At 38.6% G+C, this 20,557-nt stretch overlaps 1 protein-coding gene across 4 annotated transcripts in view; it reads right to left on the bottom strand.

Moving 5' to 3' along the window:
• The window catches only part of ORC2 (origin recognition complex subunit 2), a 50,517-nt gene extending 33,887 nt beyond the window's left edge, over positions 1 to 16,630 (bottom strand). Inside the window, exons 1-5 of one of the 4 annotated variants that reach the window (XM_060152348.1) lie at positions 16,370 to 16,630; positions 13,254 to 13,308; positions 12,217 to 12,320; positions 11,607 to 11,750; positions 966 to 1,055 (exon numbers count right to left, since the gene is read on the bottom strand). In XM_060152348.1, the coding sequence (XP_060008331.1) occupies positions 966 to 1,055; positions 11,607 to 11,750; positions 12,217 to 12,313 (331 nt within the window). In that variant the 5' untranslated portion in view covers positions 12,314 to 12,320; positions 13,254 to 13,308; positions 16,370 to 16,630. Of the gene's footprint in view, positions 1 to 965; positions 1,056 to 11,606; positions 11,751 to 12,216; positions 12,321 to 13,253; positions 13,309 to 16,184; positions 16,203 to 16,369 lie in introns of those variants that run through there. The other 3 variants (XM_060152349.1, XM_060152350.1, XM_060152351.1) reach the window with 3 other exon arrangements.
• Between the last annotated feature and the right edge of the window lie 3,927 nt (positions 16,631 to 20,557).

Below are 20,557 nucleotides of genomic sequence, written 5' to 3'. Positions count from 1 at the left end.
AAAATTAATGATGCATATAATATTATACCTTTCAGAAAAACTGAATTTTGCAAATGCTTAAATTGTATTATGTTCAGAAACACAGGTCTTATAATTACTTCTTATATGTCCCTCATCAGTGTCAACACTCAACAAGTGTGACATTCATTTGACTTTGAATGTTTAAATGATCACTGACTACAATGACTGCATAAAAATACACTTAAGACACATATATAGATGTTCTATAATTATAGATTATAAGTCCTCTTATACAACGACTACATTTTGCCAGGTAGTTAATTATTATTCCCTTGCTCTTAACTTTTTGGTATTCCCAAACTTCCATAAACTTATGGACCTCCTTAATTTTAAAGTGCTTTCACGTGTTATTTCCTTTCCTCAAAGCTTTCAAAACTGATGACCCCTCATGCCGCAGGATCCAAGAATAGCGCCACCCGAATTTTTAAAAAGAATTAAATTGCTAGTTTAATTTTAATGTTATATATAATTTATTTAAGTCTAGTTCTCTGAAAATCAGTAATTCACGTGTAATTAGTATAAGTGGTAACCGGGGTAAGAAAAATGTTAGAACAGCCCATTTCTAACAATTTTACATAAATAATTTTCTATAATACAAACTCTTTTCTTCTACATACAGTGTAAAACTCTTATTCAATAAATTCAGAATATCTCTGTGTGACTTAAGTCACTTGTTTACATAACAAAAATTTGTTAAGAGCCTGTGCTAGATGTTGTGGGAAGGAATCTAAGACAGGGTCTCTACTATAACCTTAAAACCTAGCTAAGAACAGAAGACATCTGAGCATGAAAAAAACTAATGACTTTAAGTATGCTTGAAAATAAAATAACATCCCTCATTCATTCTTTTAGTGAATGCGATGGGGTGATAACAGTGGGAAATGTGGTTAAAAACACCTTAGAAAAGGTGAATAGTGATTACAGAAGTCAGAAAAGCAACATACCTAATTTAGCCATCTTTTCAGGGTGTTTTCTATTCTGAAAAGAATAAACTTTATTCCCACCATCTGTAGCAGAGCCATTTTTCAAGGATTCTGAAAGAAAAATGCAACATACATTTAGGAAAAATGGGTGAGGTTAATTAACAGGAAAAAAAAGACAGAATTTTAACAAAAACTTAGGATTTGTACCCCTCACTGTCTTGCACAAATGTTTAACAATACATATTTATAAATAAGATATTAAAAACACACAGTAGACTATGATACTGTTTACATAAATTTTAAAACACAGAAAACATGTTATTCACAGATACACAAAGATATATAAACAAACACAACAACAATAAAAAGCCCACTAAAGAACACTCCAGACTAGAGGGATATGCATTCAATTCATGATAGAAGTTGCTCCTGAGGAGGGAGGACAAAAGGGACTTTATTAGTTATGCTTCTTTCTTTTTTTTTTTAATAAATTTATTTATTTCATTTATTTTATTTTTGGCTGCGTTGGGTCTTCGTTGCTGCATGCGGGCTTTCTCTAGTTGTGGCGAGCGGGGGCTACTCTTCGTTGTGCTGCGCGGGCTTCTCATTGCGGTGGCTTTTCTTGTTGCACAGCATGTGCTCTAGGAGTGTGGGCTCAGTAGTTGTGGCTTGTGGGCTCTAGAGCACAGGCTCAGTAGTTATGATGCACGGGCTTAGTTAACCCGTAGCATGTGGGATCTTCCCAGACGAGGGATCGAACCCACATCCCCTGCACTGGCAGGCAGATTCTTAACCACTGTGATGCCAGGGAAGTCCCCAAACCTTTAATGAGTTTATTAAAGTGCCAAACTTTCCGAAGTCAGTGTTTGCTCCCTTTATTGCTTAAGAGTTCCCATTGGTGTGTATATGCACGAACACTTGGTATTACCTAAACTCCTTAATCTTTGCCAATCTAGTGGGTACAAAATGAATCTCACGGGGAAAGGCATTTTAATTTCCTTTCCCTAGTCACTAATGAAGCTTAACACCTTTTTACGGGTTTCTTATTTCCAGAAGAAATATCTTCTCTATCCTGTGTCTTGTCTTTTCACTTCTTGATAATGTCATTCGATGAAGAGAAGTACTGGATTTTTAAAAAACAGACTATTTTTTAGAGCAGTTTTAGGTTCACAACCAACTCAAGTGGAAGGTACAGAGATTTCCCATGTATCTCCTGCCCTACATATCCACAGCCTCCCCCCCATTAACAATATCTCACACCAGATGGTACATTTGTAAAAAAAAACAAACAAAATGAATAAATTAAAATTAAAAAACAAAAACAAAAAAAACAGAGTGGTACATTTGTTGGAATCAATGAACCTCTGTTGACACTTCATTATCACCCAGAGTCCATAGTTTACATTATGGTTTACTCTTGCTGTTGTACATTCTATAGGTTTTGACAGAAGTACGATAACATGTATCCATCATTCTAGTATCATACAGAATGGACTCACTGCCTTAAAAATCCTCTGTACTCCATCTATTCATCCCTTCCTTACTCCCGACCCTTGGCAACCAATGTCTTCTTTTACTGTCTGTATAGTTTTCCCTTTTCCAGAATGTCATAGAGTTGGAATCATACAGTATGTAGCCTTTTCAGATTGACTTCTTTCATTTAGCAATATGCATTTAAGGCTCCTCCGTATCTTTTCACAGACTGGTAACTTATTTTTTTTTTTAGCATTGAATAATATCCCACTGCATGGATGTATCAGTTTATTTATCCTTGGTTGACTTCTTGGTTGCTTCTAAGCCTTGGCAATTATAAACAAAGCTGCTACAAACATCTGTGTGTGCAGGTTTTTGGGTGGACAAAAGATTTCAACTCATTTGAGTAAATATTAAGGAACACAACTGCTAGGTCACATGGTAAGAATAAGTTTAGTTTGTAATAAACTGCCAAACTGTCTTCCAAGGAGCTGTACCATTTTGCATTCCCACTAGTAGTAAATGGGTTCTTGTTACTCCACATCTCTGTCAGCATTTGGTGTTGTCAATATTTTGGATTTTGGCCATTCTTTTTTTTTTTTTTTAATATTTTGTTTTTTTGATGTGGACAATTTTTTTAGTCTTTATTGAATTTGTTACAATATTGCTTCTGCTTTCTGTTTTGGTTTTCTGGCTGTGAGCCATGTGGGATCTTAGCTCCCCGACCAGGGATCAAACCTGTACCCCCCACATTGGAAGGTGAAGTCTTAGCCACTAGACCACCAGGGAAGTCCTGGATTTTGGCCATTCTAATAGATATGTAGTGGTATCCCACTGTTGTCTGAATTTGCAATTTCTTAATGACATATAACGTTGAACATCTTTTCATATGCTTATCTGCCATCTGGGTATCTTCTTTGGTGAGATGTCCAGGTCCTTTGCTCATTTTTTAATCAGGTTGTTCGTTTTCTTATTGCTGAGTTTTAAGAGCTCTTCGTATATTTTGGGTAACAGTTCTTTAATAGATATGTCTTTTGCTATATTTTCTCCTAGCTGTGGTTTGTCTTCTTGAGAAGTTCTGAATTTTAATTAGTTTGTCAATCTTTTCTTTTGATTACACATTTTTAAAGAAATTCTTCTATAAGACCAAAGCCATATTCTCCTATATTTTCTTGTAAAAGCATTTATAATTTGCTTTTCATGTGTAAATCTTTAATTAAGGTAATTAAGTTGTTTATGATGGCAGTTAGGAATCCAATTTCTTTCTTTTTTTTTTTTTTTCTCTTTTTGCAGTACACGGGCCTCTCACTGTTGGGGCCTCTCCCATTGTGGAGCACAGGCTCCGGACGCGCAGGCTCAGCGGCCACGGCTCATGGGCCTACCCACTCCGCGGCATGTGGGATCTTCCCGGACCAGGGCACGAACCCGTGTCCCCTGCATCGGGTCCCCCTGCAGGCGGACTCTCAACCACTGCACCACCAGGGAAGCCCCCAATTTCTTTTTTTCATAAGGATAGTCAATTGTTCCAACACCATTTATTGACCAGTTCATCCTTAGCCTAGTGATCTCCAATGCTACCTCTATCATATATCTATAATATGCACATATGGATAAGTCTATTTATGGAGAACTTGTTACTATAATTATGTAAATTAAATGTTTGGCACATAAACAAAATATGAATTAAAAATATCAAGTAGTTTCTATGTAAACTAAATTAAATGCTTTAGAAAGACTTGATAAAAGTTATTAACTAAAAGAACTGATTTCAAATTAGGTATGGATGAGAAACCATAAAACATTTAAGAAAAAAACTGAAAAACATAAAAGCACACTACATTCAGACTGCATCAGAAGTGTCTTTAAATGATCAATCTAATGGAAGGAAATAAAACTTGAAATCCTAGATAATACATTATGGATATGCTATCTAAAAATACCCAAAACCAAAACCAAAAGGTGCTGCTGTTCTTCAACCAGCTGACTGGCAAATGTATATTTAAAGAAAAGACAATGATACATAAATATCTACATATATGTTTATATGTAGAACAAAATGTTTAGAGTATATAATTATTTTTATGATTTCCTTGTTCTGATATTTTGATAAATTGACCAATTAACAATGGCTCTAATCACACTGGCCAACAGGGATTTAGTATAATATATAAATAAAACTTTTTAATAGTTTTAAAATTACTCAAAATAGACAATACCAAAATAACTATGAACATACAATTCACAGAAGTTAAAATGGCTAATAAATAAAAGAAAAAATGTTTAATGCTGATGAGGGATCTTAATACTAGTTGATACAATCTTCCTAGAAAGTAATTTAGCAATATGTAAGCCTTATAAAGTTCATATACTTTTTTTTTAAATTAAGTTCATATACTTTCACCAGTAATTCTATTTGAGGAATCTCTGATGAAAAAAATAAGACATCTGAACAAAGATTTATGTTCAAGGGTAATCACTATGCATTAGTTATAATAATAAAAACTAAGAAATAATTCAGAAGTCTAAGAGGAAACTATGTATTATTTATAGGTTAGAATATATTATTATTCAGTTACTAGAGTTTTCTTTGTCCAGAGAATAATCTCTAAGAATTTAACAATATGTTAAATTTAGAAAGAAATAACACTACTACTTCACACGCATTGGGATGGCTATTATTAAAAAAAAAAAAACATGTGTTGGTGAGAATGTGGAGAAACTGGAACCCTTGTGCATTGTTGGTGGAAATGCAAAATGATGTAGTTGCTATGGAAAACAGTATGGCGGTTCCTCAAAAAATTAAAAATAGAATTACCATATGATCCAGCAATTCCACTTCTGGGAATATTCCCAAAAGAATTCAAATCAAGATCTCACAGAGATATTTGTACACCCATGTTCCTAGTAGCATTATTACACTGTACAGCAAGTGAATCAGCTATACATATACACATAGCCCCTCTTTTTTGGATTTCCTTCCCATTTAGGTCACCACAGAGCACTGAGTAGAGTTCCCTCTGCTATACAGTATGCTCTCATTAGTTATCTATTTTATACATAGTATCAATAGTGTATATATGTCAATCCCAATCTCCCAATTCATCCCATCCCCCCCACTTTCCCCCTTGGTATCCATGTTTGTTCTCTACATTTGTGTCTCTATTTCTGCTTTGCAAATAAGATCATCCTAGTAGCATTATTCACAATAGCCAAAAGGCTGAAGCAACCCAAATGTCCATCAACCGATAAATAGATAAACAAAATGTGGTATATACATACAATGCAATATTACTCAGCCTTGAAAAGGAAGGAAACTCAAAAAAAAAAAAAAAAAAAGGAAGTAAACTGCCACTTGCTAAACATGTATGAACCTTGAGGACATTATCCTAAGTGAAATAAGGCAAACACAAAAAGACAAATAGCGTACAATTCCACTTATATGAGGTACCTAGAGTAGTCAAATTCATAGAGTCAAAGGAAGTAGAATGGTGGCTTCCAGGGGCTGGGGGAAGGGGGGACTGGGCAGTTGTTTAATTGAGTACAGAATTTCAATTTTGTAAGATGAAAAGAGTTCTAGAGATCGGTTGTAAAATAATGTGAATATACTTAATACTGAACTATATACTTAAAAATGGTTAAGATGGTAAATTTTATATTAATGTATATCTTACCACAATATTTTTTACCACAATTTCAAAAAACAGATTTTTAATTTAACCACAATTAAAAATCTGACATCATCCTTAAGTTCAAAAATGGAACTCTGAATAAGGCTAAGTTAAAAATACTATGGATTGGGACTTTCCTGGTGGCACAGTGGTTAAGAATCCTCCTGCCAATGCAGGGGACACAGGTTCAAGCACTAGTCTGGGACGATCCCACATACCGCAGAGCAACTAAGCCTGTGGGCCATAACTACTGAGCCTGCACTCTAGAGCCCACGAGCCACAACTACTGAAGCCCACATGCCTAGAGCCCATGCTCCGTAAAGAGAAGCCACCGCAATGACAAGTCCGCACACCACAAGGAAGAGTAGCCCCTGCTCACCGCAACTAGAGAAAGCCCACACACAGCAACGAAGACCCAAGGCAGCCAAAAATAAATAAATAAATAAAATTTAAAAAATACTACAGATGGACCACATATTTGTCTCAGAATTTTCTAACAGCCAACTTATAATCAATTAAAGAATTATTCTGTTCATAAAATTGAAAAATCAATTGTTTAAGAGAAGCATCAATAAGACAAATTGCTCTTGAGGACACCTGTCTGATTGTTTGGGGGAGATCTTTCAGAAAACATTCTGTTTAATGCCTGAGATCACCTAGCACCTCCATGCAATGATTTTTCACCAGAGTGGATGGATTAATAGCATATAAGACTTATGCCAGGTATGTCAAGATATGTGTTGCTTATAAGAAGCAGCTTATACTTCAATAGTAAGTAAAGGGATTGATTAATAAAGTATTTAAAGGTCCTTGTTGAAAAGTTTTTTCCTTTTAAATATTCCTTAAGATTCTTTGTGAAATGTCTGTGTTTTAAAAGTAATGCTTAACAAGACTTCCCTGGTGTCCCAGTGGTTAAGACTCAGTGCTTCCACTGCAGGGGACACAGGTTCAATCCCTGGTTGGAGAACTAAGTAAGATGTGTGGCCAAAAAAAAAAAAAAAAATCCTTACTGTCTTCTGTTTGTAATTAAGGATTAGGCAGAAGCTTATTGTTCAGTATCTCAAATAAAGTTAAGCAAGATGGTAATAGATGTCACCTTTTCTTCCCTAAAGAAAACATTAAAAGAAAACTAAGAAAACTCTCCTTCCTACACCTTATCTGAAACACCACTCTCCACCCCTATACACATTGTGGCAAATAAGAAAAAACAAAACAAAATAGGAGAAGTCATGTTTGCAAGACTTAACTGTAAGTTACGGGCTCCTCTGTCGTACATGCCAATTGGCAAATGAATAGCCCCACTTCCTGCGCTCGAGACAAACTTATGTGTGTGCATGTATGTGCAGACAGACAGATACACACCAAACTGTCAACAGGTCCATGTTCTTTTTTAAAAAATTAATTAATTTATCTTTGGCTGTGTTGGGTCTTTTTTGCTGCGCATGGGCTTTCTCTAGTTGCGGCGAGCGGAGGCTACTCCTCCTTGCAGTGAGTGGGCTTCTCACTGTTGTGGCTTCTCTTGTTGCAGAGCACGGGCTCTAGGCACGCAGGCTTCAGTAGTTGTGGTGCACGGGCTCAGTAGTTGTGGCTCGCCGGCTCTAGAGTGCAGGCTCAGTAGTTGTGGCGCACGGCCTTAGTTGCTCCACAGCATGTGGGATCTTCCTGGATTGGGCTCAAACCCGTGTCCCCTGCATTAGCAGGCAGAGTCTCTTTTTTTCAGTTTACTTTTTTTTTTGATGGGAGTATAATTGCTTTACAATGTTGTGTTAGTTTCTGCTGTACAACGAAGTGGATCAGCTCTATGTATACATATATCCCCTCCCTCTTGGACCTCCCTCCCACCCCCACCCCACCCCCAATCCCACCCATCTAGGTCATCACAGAGCACTGAGCTGAGTCCCTGTGCTATACAGCAGGCTCCCACTAGCTATCTATTTTATGCGTGGTAGTGTATATATGTCAATCCTAATCTCCCAATTCATCCCACCCTCCCCTTCCCCTCTGTGTCTACATGTCCGTTCTCTACATCTGCGTCTCTATTCCTGCCCTGCAAATAGGTTCATCTGTACCATTTTTCTAGATTCCACATATATGCATTAATATACGATATTTGTTTTTGTCTTTCTGACTTACTTCACTCTGTATGACAGACACTATGAACTTTTAAGGGACCACAGGTTAAACAACCACAAAAACAGCTTGGCCTTATCCAGTAAAGTTGAAGACACCCATATCTTATGACCCTGAAATTCCACTACTTGGGATATATTCTAGAAAAACTAGTACATGTGTATACCAGGATAGATGTATATTCATAGCAACATTGTTCCTGATAGCTAAATGGCAGGTGGATTCTTAACCACTGCGCCGCCAGGTAAGTCCCAGGTCCATGTTCTTAAAGCATGCATTCTCAACAGGAATAATACTGCTCCTGATGCAACGGAAATGGCTCTTGGTGGGAGGAGGGGGAGTGTGGAAAACATCTTAGATATTGCAATGGTCTGTTGCCCTCCAAAGAATCTTAGTACATAAAGAGATATACAGCATACATGTAGTATTAAAATTTCATGGGTGGGGGGTGATAAGGAGAAAAAGTCTAGAAAGGTTCCTTAGGGGTTAATAATTTTTAAAAGGTTGAGAAATACAGCTTTAAAGCAAAGTTCCCCAACCAGTGTGCAGAAATTAAAGACATGGGTTACAGGTGTGCTGAGTATTGATCCTCTCAGGCCTCTGAGGATGCAGTCAGGGCCTGCAGAGGGGGTGGGAACAGGGGTCAGAAGCCCAAGGCATTTATCCCTGGTCTGGAGCATTTTCCTCTTTTCTTTCTTCTTTTTTTTCTTTGGCTGCACCAGGGATTGAACCTGGACCACAGCAGTAAAAGCACCAAGTCCTAACAACTGGACCACCAGGGAAATCCCAAATTTTCCTCTTTATTTCAGTGTGCCTCCAAATATCATTTGCTGTGGGTGCCGTTACAAGAAAGCACTGAATTTCTACTACAGATACATATTACCATTACAATAAGAAACTATTTTAAAGAAAACACTTAGAAAACATATTGTTTGCAATCCGTTCTTAGGTCTAACACAATAGTCAAGAATCCAAAGTTCTATTCAGAATATGCCCTAAGGGCTTCCCTGGTAGCACACGTGGTTAAGAATCCGCCTGCCAATGCAAGGAACATGGGTTCGAGCCTTGGTCCAGGAAGATCCCACAGGCCGCAGAGCAACTAAGCCCGTGCGCCACAACTACTGAGCCTGCGCTCTAGAGCCTGCAAGCCACAACTACTGAGCCCACGTGCCACAACTATTGAAGCCCACACGCCTACAGCCCATGCTCCGCAACAAGAGAAGCCACCACAATGAGAAGCCCGCGCACGGCAACAAAGAGTAGCCCCCGCTCGCCACAACTAGAGAAAGCCTGTGTGCAGCAACAAAGACCCAACACAACCAAAAATAATAAATAAATAAATAAATAAATAAAAAGAATATGCCCTGTCCAGTAAGCCTACTGAGGGACAATGGTTGTTTTTTGTTTGTTTTTAATTTATTTTTTTAAGATGTTGGGGGTAGGAGTTTATTAATTAATTTATTTATTTTTGCTGTGTTGGGTCTTCGTTTCTGTGCAAGGGCTTTCTCTAGTTGTGGCAAGCGGGGGCCACTCGTCATTGCAGTGCGCGGCCCTCCCACTATCACAGTCTCTATTGTTGCAGAGCGCAGGCTCAGCAGTTGTGGCTCACGGGCCTAGTTGCTCCGCAGCAAGTGGGATCTTCCCAGACCAGGGCTCGAACCCATATCCCCTGCATTAGCAGGCAGATTCTCAACCACTGCGCCACCAGGGAAGCCCAATGGTTGTTTTTTATATCATATCATTTAACACTGGGAACAAATCCAGAAACAGTATCACTCAAGAGGTGACAAAAAGGTTGGGAGTAGTCATAGTGGCCATTTATAAGTCAAATATGAGAGAGTAAAAGACATGTACATGAGGGAGACAGGTGGCATAGAAGAGAATTGATGCACAGAGATGACATGAGGGAGACCAGGAGATATGTGAAAGCAAAGTCCCTCATTTCTTAACACACTCCCAGCTCCAATGCCCCTAGTGCCCAACAATACTGAATTTTTTCCTTGATCTTTATTTTTTTAAGTCAACTTAAGTAGGTCTATGCTCCTTGCACCCTAATACAAACCTGTGCTCTTTGAGCCCTAAGTTAAGTAAATTATAATCCAAGAGTAAGATTTTTTAAGCACAGTGTGGCAGGAATCTGGCTTAGGTGTAAAAAAACATAACACCAGCATGCCTAGGTTGGAACACATTACTTCTTGGAATCTTCCTTCTATTTCTGTAAAGAAGATCAAGTTAATAATAAAGTGACTTGCTTTATGAAATTATTTCAATTAGTTAAAAGTAGAGATATCTTAAAAAAACAACTTTAGAGTGCTTGGTCTGTAGACTATCTTTCTAAAAATATTTAAGCACCAGACTGGTTTTTAAAAAAAATGAAAGAAAAAAAAAAGGACTATGTATAGATTAAAAAACGTACAGTAGAAACTCAGTGCTTCCAACCTTTCCAACTGTAGAGAAAAAGTCTGAAGCGATGCTCTTCTTTTTTCTTTTTCTAAAATTTATTTATTTTATTTATTTATTTTTGGCTGTGTTGGATCTTCACTGCTGGGCACGGGCTTTCTCTAGTTGCAGTGAGTGGGGGCTAGTCTTGGTTGTGGTGCGCGGGCTTCTCATTGCGGTGGCTTCTCTTGTTGTGGAGCCCGGGCTCTAGGTGCACGGGCTTCAGTAGTTGTGGTGCACGGGCTCAGCAGTTGTGGCTCATGGGCTCTAGAGAGCAGGCTCAGTAGTTGTGGCGCATGGACTTAGTTGCTCCACGGCATGTGGGATCTTCCCGGACCAGGGCTCGAACCTGTGTCCCCTGCACTGGCAGGCGGATTCTTAACTACTGCGCCACCAGGGAAGCCCTGAAGTAATGCTCTTCTGATGAGAAATAAAATAATATAGCACACCACATAAAAAGTTTTGGAGGTGGATGATGGTGATGGTAGCACAACATTATGAATGTATTTAATATAACTGGACTGTACACTTAAAAATGGTAAAGATGGTCAATTTTATGTTATGGGTATCTTACAATTTAAAAAATTGGGAAAGGGACTTCCCTGGTGGTCCACTGGGTAAGACTGTGTGCTCCCAGTGCAGGGGGCCTGGGTTCGATCCCTAGTCAGGGAACTAGATCCCACAGGCCAAAACTAAGAGTCCACATGCTACAACTAAGAAGTCTGCATGCTGCAACTAAGAGCCCACATGCCACAACGAAGATTCTGCATGCCACAACTAAGACCTCGCGCAGCCAAAATAAATTAAAAAGAAAAAAAAAAATTGTAGCACAATGTTGCCTAACCTACCAGACTACTTTTATGTATCCTGCAAAGCAATTTCGGCCACTCACAGAAATATGAGCGTACACTCCCAACTCCAACAACCACCACCCCCCTCACCCCACAAATACCTTGAACATGGCGTCCTAAAACTTCCACATAGTTCTGATCTTTTAAAACTTCCTGGTCATCTTCCTCCAAATCATATTCTGGCTTCTTTATTATTTTTTTTGTGTTGACCAAAAGCTGGGCTCTCTCCTTTTTTATTTTAGCTCCTATAAGAACATCCAAAGAATCAGAACATGACAGGTATAAATTCTTTCTAAACACTACATTTAAATAAATAAACTATACTATTATATTGTCATTACTTAAAAGCTGGAAAAAAATTCAGTGTTTTCTCTTTGATTCAAGTACAGATCTCTCTTCCACAGTTTATAAGTTAAAAAAACAAAACCTTTAAATTATATATTTTGGGGGGTCAAAATAACTATACATTTTAATTACAATGGGTGGTTATCACTTACCGCCACTACTGAGCATTTCACATTAGATGAGGCTTTATTATTTTTAATTTTCAGTACATTTTGAATGGAATAAACTAAAAATTAAGATTTGCAGTCTTACTAGATCAAATATTCTGTGCTGTATTTTCAAAATAGAAGATTAAATTATTTTTAAAAGTGAAATAATACATAACCATTATATAAGCATCCCTTCAACTGTATAATCATTCAGTACCTCCTTCTCTATCAAGAATGTGATTAAGAACATCATCATCTCCCACAAACTGAACCTCCAGCATCTTGTCTTCCTTTGATTCCAGCTTGCTCATCATTGCCAACCTAAACAAAAGCAATGAAGCACTCAAAAGTGATGAAAAATTCATATCAACAGCCAAATAAACATTCACATAATGAATACATGTATTTGCATAAAAGTTTTAAAAGTCTTTAAGTATGAAAAATACATTGTCATTATTGTATCAATATTGTGTTTTTGATAATAAGTAACTCAATTCTTTATCTGAAAAATGGAAGAGAGGAAGAAGTGCCTGAGATTAGGAAAAAGCCAAATCCAATCAAGGCAACTAAAATATAATGACAAGAAAACAATTCTGCCTGTAAAGAAAGCTCTAACCAATATACAGAATAACAACATTATTAGAAAGGGGGAGGTTAATACATGAGAGTTTAGAAAAGGGGCAGCCAAACAAAGAATAATGGTTTGGTGGATTTTCATATCTGTTCGCTAGAAAGATATAGTCCACTGGGGGAAGTCTGTGTGCTTCACTGGTGTACCAAGACTGGATCAAATAATTTTCAAGCATCTCCCTTTACTATTAAATTGCATGCTCACCAAACAACTTGACAATCATGAATATGGCTTTCTAGGTATCTTGGTAACTAAAGAGTAAGCATGAATCTTTCCAGTACTTTAGAATCAGTTCTTCACTGAACAAATTTCGGATTTGGCAAGCAAAAGTTTGATCAACTCTGGCTACGCTGACAAAATTTAGTTTCAGAACTTACAATGCTAATGCCTGAAACAAATAAACGATTCCAACTAGTTGTCAGCTAATCAGTTTACTCAAAAAATGAATTTTTTTCTCTCTTCTCTCTCTCATAAATCCTATTTATGCCTTTTCCCCTGACAAGAGGATCTACTGATTGAGTCCCCCATGAGTCAGTTATCTGCATGCAGATAACTCACTAAATGTTGCCAAGTTTTCTTTTGTAACTAGCACACTTAAATGATTTATCTCAGTTTTCATTTACCTTTAAAGGTACTACATATTCTGCAGCTGGGAAATTCAAGTAGAGTCACCTGTAACTGGAAAAAGAACTCAGTCAGGCCAGCTAACAGGAAAACGACAGCAACCAAAGAAGTTCATGAGTTTTAACAACCAAGATGAGTAGATAAAGGCAGATCTTAGAAAGCCAAAGTTGTTATGATGGCACAGTAAAGGGCAAAATGACCATTACCATTTTGGCCAGGGAGCCTCAGAGACTGACAAGATCTAACTTGTGGGGGCAAGTAGGTGGAGGGAGGCCAAAATGTGAGCACTTACTATGTGCTAGACACTCTTCTCAATATTCTATATGTATTCTCATTTAATCCTCACAACAATTCCATTAGGTTTATACTTTGTGTACAAAGATTATACTTCATCTATAATTTATATGGCCACTGCCAGTAGAACATATCCATTTGGACCAACCTCCTAGTCATGATACTGCTTCTTATTATGGGGAACTGGGTGTATTAGAGAAGAAGTTTAATGCATCTATGTGACATTTATACAAAATTAAGAAACACAACTTCTTTGTATCTGTATAAAATAAAGTTTTTTAAGGGGCTGTTTGTCAGGCACTGTGTTAGGCACTTTTATGTATACCAGATCAATAAATCCTCAGATTCTCTGAGATGGTTAAAATATATTTAATTCCCCTAATTTACAGATGAGTAAACTGAGGTTAAAGATTAAATTACTCCTTCAAATTCACACAATTAGAAAGTGTGTTAGGGCTGAAACCCAAGTTTAACTCATTCCAAAGACCCTGATCATTTTATTAAATGACACAACTTCTCCTGCCATTAAATACAAACCTGTTATCCTAAATGCTTGTCTTGACCTCTGGAAACTATTCATAATATGTTTAGTCATTCTCCCACACAGCGGTTCAAATATCCAAGAACTTCTACAGTTCCTCTAGGTTTCTAGTTCATTAGGTTAAACATCACTAGTTCTATCAAGCATACTTTTAAGAGCAGCATAGGCTACATTATTTAAAACTACATACTGCTGTGTTCTACAAAGGATTTGAAGCAATAACAATAAGCAGTGCAATACAACAAATGATAAACTATACACACTAATAGGGAATCTGGGTCAGGGAAAATATAAAGGCAGAACATAAAATCACACAAAGAATTTGGGCTCTTAGCTTCCTGGCAATCAAAAGGAGTAAAGGTCAGTTACATTACCTCTTATTAGCAAAAGTTTAGTAGTCCCTTCAGGGGGAAAAAAAAGATTTTCAAGGAAAATTTAAAAACAAATATTCTAGACAACTTAATATTGTCCTAGGCAATTTCCGTACGGTATTTTATGTAAGAATTGTCTGGACAGAGGCAGACTAACTTAGTCTTGTTTGTAGCCAAATGCATTTATACGTAATTTTCTTTTCTAGATATTAAGGGCATCTTATTATACAGTACAGAATCAAAAAACTGAAATTTCTACAAAAACCTTGAAAGAAACCTTTCCTTCCTTCTTCTCCAACATTTTCTGAAAACAAAAACAAAAAAACCCCAGTACAATCGCATAATAAAATGAAAATATTTAGTGACCACTTACTCTTCAAGGCACTGTCTTGGTGCTTACTTTTAAGTAGACTCTTTTCAAGGAGTTAACAAGGTAATACAGCAGCACCAAATGAGCAGTTACCACAATACACTCTCCTTTGAGAGCAAATAAAAGATTTGCTACAATTTAAAAAAAAACATAATCCTTTAAAAAAAGGTGGTATAGTTTACTGGCTATGCACCAATTTTAATACCAGATAAACCTGGGTTCCGATCTTAACTCCACACTTACAACTGTGTGACTCTGGACAAAGTTGTGACGATTAAATGAGACCATGTGCTTGGCCTATGAAAATGCTAACTAGGTTCCTTACTACGGGTATTTTTACTTTAAATTTCAACTTAACCATGCAGATCTCTTATACAACTCCATATCCCAACTAATGTCTGACGAAATAAAATTCATATTTTATGGCAAGACGGTTTAAACATATTTAAATATAAACATAAAATTTTTCTTTGCCTACTTGGGCCTCCTCCCTCCACTTTAGTGTGTATTGCGCATCTGCATTAACCAGACCTCTTTAGGAGATAACTTCCTTCTTATCTTGTAAGGGGCCAGCATGACCCATGACCCACTCTTTGCTTTGTATGTGTAGATTTGGATTGTGTAAACTGTCAATAATATGCCATTTAATGTACAGCCCACAGTCTCAAAAACATCTAACAGTGCTTTGACTTCTAACAAACGGAACAGTTCTTAGAGCTTTCTGAGAGGCTGTTCTCAGAGTTATAACCCTGTTTGGCTCAAATAAAATTTTCCACTTCTTTCTTAGATCGACTACTGATCAATTTTCGTCAGCACATCTAACAGAAAAAAGTGCTCAATAAATGTTGAATGAATGATGCCCATTTAATGTGCAGTGCCATCACACAAAGGTGTAGGGCCATGCTATTTTTCTTCAGATTGCAATTGAACTAGGGGAAGGTGTAGTGGTTCTATTAGGATTTCAGCTGTAAAGCGAAAAGTACTGCATCAGCTTGTTTTAACTTAAAAAGCTCTACCAAAGGAGCCTGGTTTATCAACATTTTACAACCAAGCACTGTCCCAGGGTGACTGTATTCAGTTAGGATTCATTTGGTGCTTCCAGGCTGGGATGACATCAAAGGGTTCTCGCTCCAGTGGTAGTTCTGGGACAAGATCTCTTCCTCCTCAGCCCTCATTGTACCTGTTCCTCTCCCAGGACACCTTACTACTTTCGGTATGGATTTTTACAGTTCTCCCTCTGCACGCGGAAGGCTCATCACGCCGGAAAACAGATACGTTGGTAACAGACACCCCTTGCACAGAAGGCCCATCACTACTGGACAGAGGAACGGTCTTTAAAGAGGGAGCCTCTCACCCCAACAAGTATTTACTGACTTCGGTCTGGGCCTCGCGCAACTGACCAGCTGGCCGTTCTCGGCCAGCCGAGGGTCCTCAGGGCAGTGGGGACGGAGGCAGCCTGGGGAGGGCAGAGAGGGAGGCGCAGCGACGCTGCCCGGAGTGCCGAGGTGAAGGTCGGGGACTGGGTGCACCTGGACTCACCTCACAAGCCCCGAGCTAAGCAGGAGAGGGAGGCAAGCTGCCCCGCCGCCCAACCACGCACCGCCAGGTCTCCGGGTGGCGCGGCTGCGGTCGCCTCGTGCCTGCCGGACGCTACCCCGCTGAATCGTCGCCGCTGGAAAAGCGGCTTCGGCCCCAGCGGGAAAGGCCAATTCTTTTAGGCAGTGCAGAAGCAGGGTCGCGGGGTCGCGGGGTCGAGCAGGTCCGCTCCGGAGGCCGGCGAGTGGGGCGGGGGATGGGCAGCCTCCCTCCTTCACACCGAATCTCCCGCCCTGCTCAGGAGGCGGAGCCCCAGGGAGCCAATAGGAAGTGGCGTTGGCTGAGAGCGATGGCTCTGCCCGCCAGTCGGCGCCGGTCTGATGGCCTCGCCCACAAGAAACCCGAAGAAAACGAATCCCTAAGCACTGGGTTCTGGGCTTTGCTTTTCCTCTTTCCGTTTCCGGTGAAGGGAGAAGGAAGTGTTGGTTAGATCTGAGGAAACTGGAGGAGTTGGAGTGGGCTGAGTGGGCTCTGTGGCTTGACGCAATCTTGAAAGTGTTCATTGGTTTCTCTTTACACCTTTGACGCAATCTTGAAAGTGTTCATTGGTTTCTCTTTATACCTTCTTTTGAGGAAAAAGATAATGGGAATGAATTTGAGTTTATTTATTTATAACGTTACCTCATTTGGCGTGAAAGGTAGGATCAAGTGCATCTCAGGGGTTTGGGGTGGGGAGGCGGGGAGCAATGCTCTATAGTAAGAAGAGAATTTTGGCTGGGGCACTGAATGTGGAGATGGGAATCAGACTGCTAATAGGATGAAGAGACAGGGAAAATAGAAGGAATAGATGCAGAGAAAGCTGAGGAAAAAGATAATGAGGAAGAAAAAGAATGAACCTGCTGGAGTAACAGTGTCACCCACTAATAATACGATTTTATTTGGATTCATTCATTCATTCAAAACAAAACCTGCGTACAAGATAATAACGTTACACTTTTGAGCGAGCTGAGCACGGTCTCTGCCCTCACAGTAGATCCTATAGGGGAAGATACTGAATAGACAATATAGAGAAAAATGCTACGATTTGGGAAGTCCAGTGTTTATCGAACCACTGGCAGTAGTATCTAATTGAAGTACAGCAAGATTCAGGAACAATTTTCTTGGAAGAAGAGATATTTAAACTGAAACCTGAGGACTGAGTAGCTTTAAGCCAGAAAAAGAGGAGGGGTAAAGTTTTCCAGGTAGAAGGCCCAAATCAATATAGTGGGTGTATAAAGAGGCAAGTGCCACAAGTGCCAACGTTGGATCTGTTGTTATGAAGGGCTAGTTTGGCCCTTAGGGCACTAGTCAGATTTGTATTGAAAGATCATTCTAGATAAAGGAGGTAAAATGTGGGAGCAGAGGGAAGGAAGAGACAGATGGAGTCACACCATTTTGGAAGCTGTTTAGGACATCAGATTGGGAAATGGAAATGGTTGTAGCCTGGATAGCTCAGTATTCCATTTTGTTTAGCAGGATTTAAGAAAACAAAAGAGAAAGGTAATTTTCTGTACATTGGAGATAAAGAATTTGGGGGACTGAGTAGAGAGAAGATGAAAGAAAATGTAGCCAACAGTTAACAGTGAAGTGCTTGAAAAGTTCTTAAAAATGTGAAGATCTGGGAATATTTAATATTCAACTAATATGTTCTTTATGTTTCTATGATGTAAACTCTCTTCCATCTCCCCCTCCAATCTTCACTAAACTCTTCTGCAAAGTCAGAGGACTTGGTGTGAGCAGTGGGTTTTGATTTTGTTTTTAATGGTATATGTGTGGAAAATAGAGGGAAGGAGCTGAGTTTCCCTTCTAGATTGATACTAGGCTAGATAAAAACAAAGAGCCATACCATTCAGAATGGAGATCCAGAATTCAGAAGTGGAAGTTGAAGATAGAGGTGATCATAAAATGGCAACTCCTGCATGTATTCACACACATTTTGTGTAGAACATTAGAACATTAGATTTTTCCAAGAGAAAGAGAGGACCAAGTCAATTTTGTGTATATCTTAAGGGGGTAGAGATGCCAGCAGTTAATTGGGTTATAGTTTGAAATTTAGGGCTAGGCTTTAAAAGTCTCTAATAGAATCTGATTAAACATAGTGAATTGAACACTGTCTTGAAATCCCACTAAAATAACAGAGTCAAAAATATTTTTTTGAAGTATAAACATACACACAAAAGAACAGGAAAGGAAGTGAGATAAGTTAATAAAATTTTGGAAGATGTATAGTGATCAGGCAAAGCAGAGTAAGCTGAAACCCAGGCCAGCAAAGGATGACGACAATAAGTCTGTTCCTGTCCCAGAACTCCAATTAGTCTCAGGAATTAGTGTACAGGAACCTCTGAAGTCAGAAGAGGAGAATGGGACTGAGAACTGGAGAAATGGTCAAAGTCTGAAACAAGGAACAATTAGATCCTACATCTCTTGTCATACTTAGCATAATAGCAGGCGTTTACAAGGTGAACCAGAGGATTGAGACTCAACAGAGTAGAAATGAGAAGTCATACTGAGTTTGGGGGTGGGGGTGGAACTGGAAGATTATGTGGGAGACTAGGAATTTTCTCTTGTTTGGCTCCCAGAGCACTGGCAACTAATCATTTATTTAAACACTTCTTCTTCAGAAGACTGATCAGAAGATGAGGAGGCCCCAGTGGGAAAAGCCGGTTGATCTGTTGATCCACATTGAAACCTGCTAGCTGATAATCCCTGCCCCTGCAGGCAGACTTTCCAGTCAATTTTTGCTTCACCAAACTTGAATAAAGCCTCAACTCTGAAAGAGACAGAACAAATAGACCAGGAGCAAAAAGATTATGTAGGAACCAGAAGAAAATTTATTCTGAACTGTAATTACAAATACCTCAGAGATAAAGACTTTATGAAAGAAGGAATATAAAAAAGAATGTGGGTCATCAAGTTTAGATTTCTAAAGAAATAACTTAAAATTTTAATTTTTAAACAGCAGACTGCAGCATCAAGATATCAGCTGCACAGTTTTTTTCACCAATGATCTCATTTGTCAGCACAACAAATCAGAATGTTTTTATGTATTTCTTCCTCAGGAAGATGACTGAGTTAAAAAATGTGAAATCATTTTTTCAAGTTTAATTATTTTTATATTCAAACAAGAGGTTTTTACCCAAACCATATTTTAGAAGATCAAATTCAAGAATACCAGTTCCTATGTTGCAAATTGAAATATAACTTAAATAGCTGCATAGATGTCAGTGAAAGATCTAGGTTAATCAACCAGGACCAGGTAGTTCTTGCGGACAAGTTAAGAGATATTTGCATTTGTTCCTAAATTTGGGAAACTCAATTAACTTTTGTTTTTATTGCCAGTCTTATGAAAAGCTTTATATTGATACTTTTGCTGTTTGAAAAAATCCATTTTGTCTTTGGGTCTTCTTTTTTGAACTGTTCAGTTTAGTCAATGAACTCTGAGCGCCTACCTGTACCAGGAACATAGCGCCCAGGTATGTCCCTTACCCTTAAGATTCTAGTTGGGTAGAAGGAATCAGATAATTTCAATACTAAGGTGTCAAGTGCAAAGATAGAATTTACTGAGAACTGCTAGGACAAATACCATTTAGCTCAGGCTGGTGGGTAAGTGAGTAAGAGGGTGGGGTAGCAGAGTAAAGGCCATTCCAACTTTAAACGGTAGAGAACGGGGGTGGAGAAGGAATTTCAGGAAGAAAGTATGGTAATACAAACTGGGTGTGGTAATACAAAGTTTGGTGTTACTTAAATCTTAAGTTTAAGTAAGAATGATAGGAGAGGGACTTCCCTGGTAGTCCAGTGGTAAAGAATTCGCCTTACAATGCAGGGGATGCAGGTTCAATCCCTGGTCAAGAAACTAAGATCCCACTTGCCATGGGCGGCTAAGCCCGCATGCCACAATTACTAACCTCATATGCCGCAAACTACAGAGCACACGTGCCCCGAAGCCTGCACGCCACAACTAGAGAGAAGCCTGAGCACCATGTCGAAGAGCCTGCGCACTGTAATGAAAGATCCTGCATGCTGCAACTAAGACCTGACACAGCCAAAAATAAATTAAATAAATAATAAATAAATCTTAAAAAAAAAAGAATGATAGGAGATGGGTTGGGAGAAGTAAAGGCCAGGCTAAAGAACATAGAATTTATCTTCTGT

This window comes from Lagenorhynchus albirostris, chromosome 6 (assembly GCF_949774975.1).
Source record: "Lagenorhynchus albirostris chromosome 6, mLagAlb1.1, whole genome shotgun sequence".
In the NCBI taxonomy this organism is placed as follows: domain Eukaryota; kingdom Metazoa; phylum Chordata; class Mammalia; order Artiodactyla; family Delphinidae; genus Lagenorhynchus; species Lagenorhynchus albirostris.
This window is presented reverse-complemented; position numbering and strand designations above follow the sequence as displayed.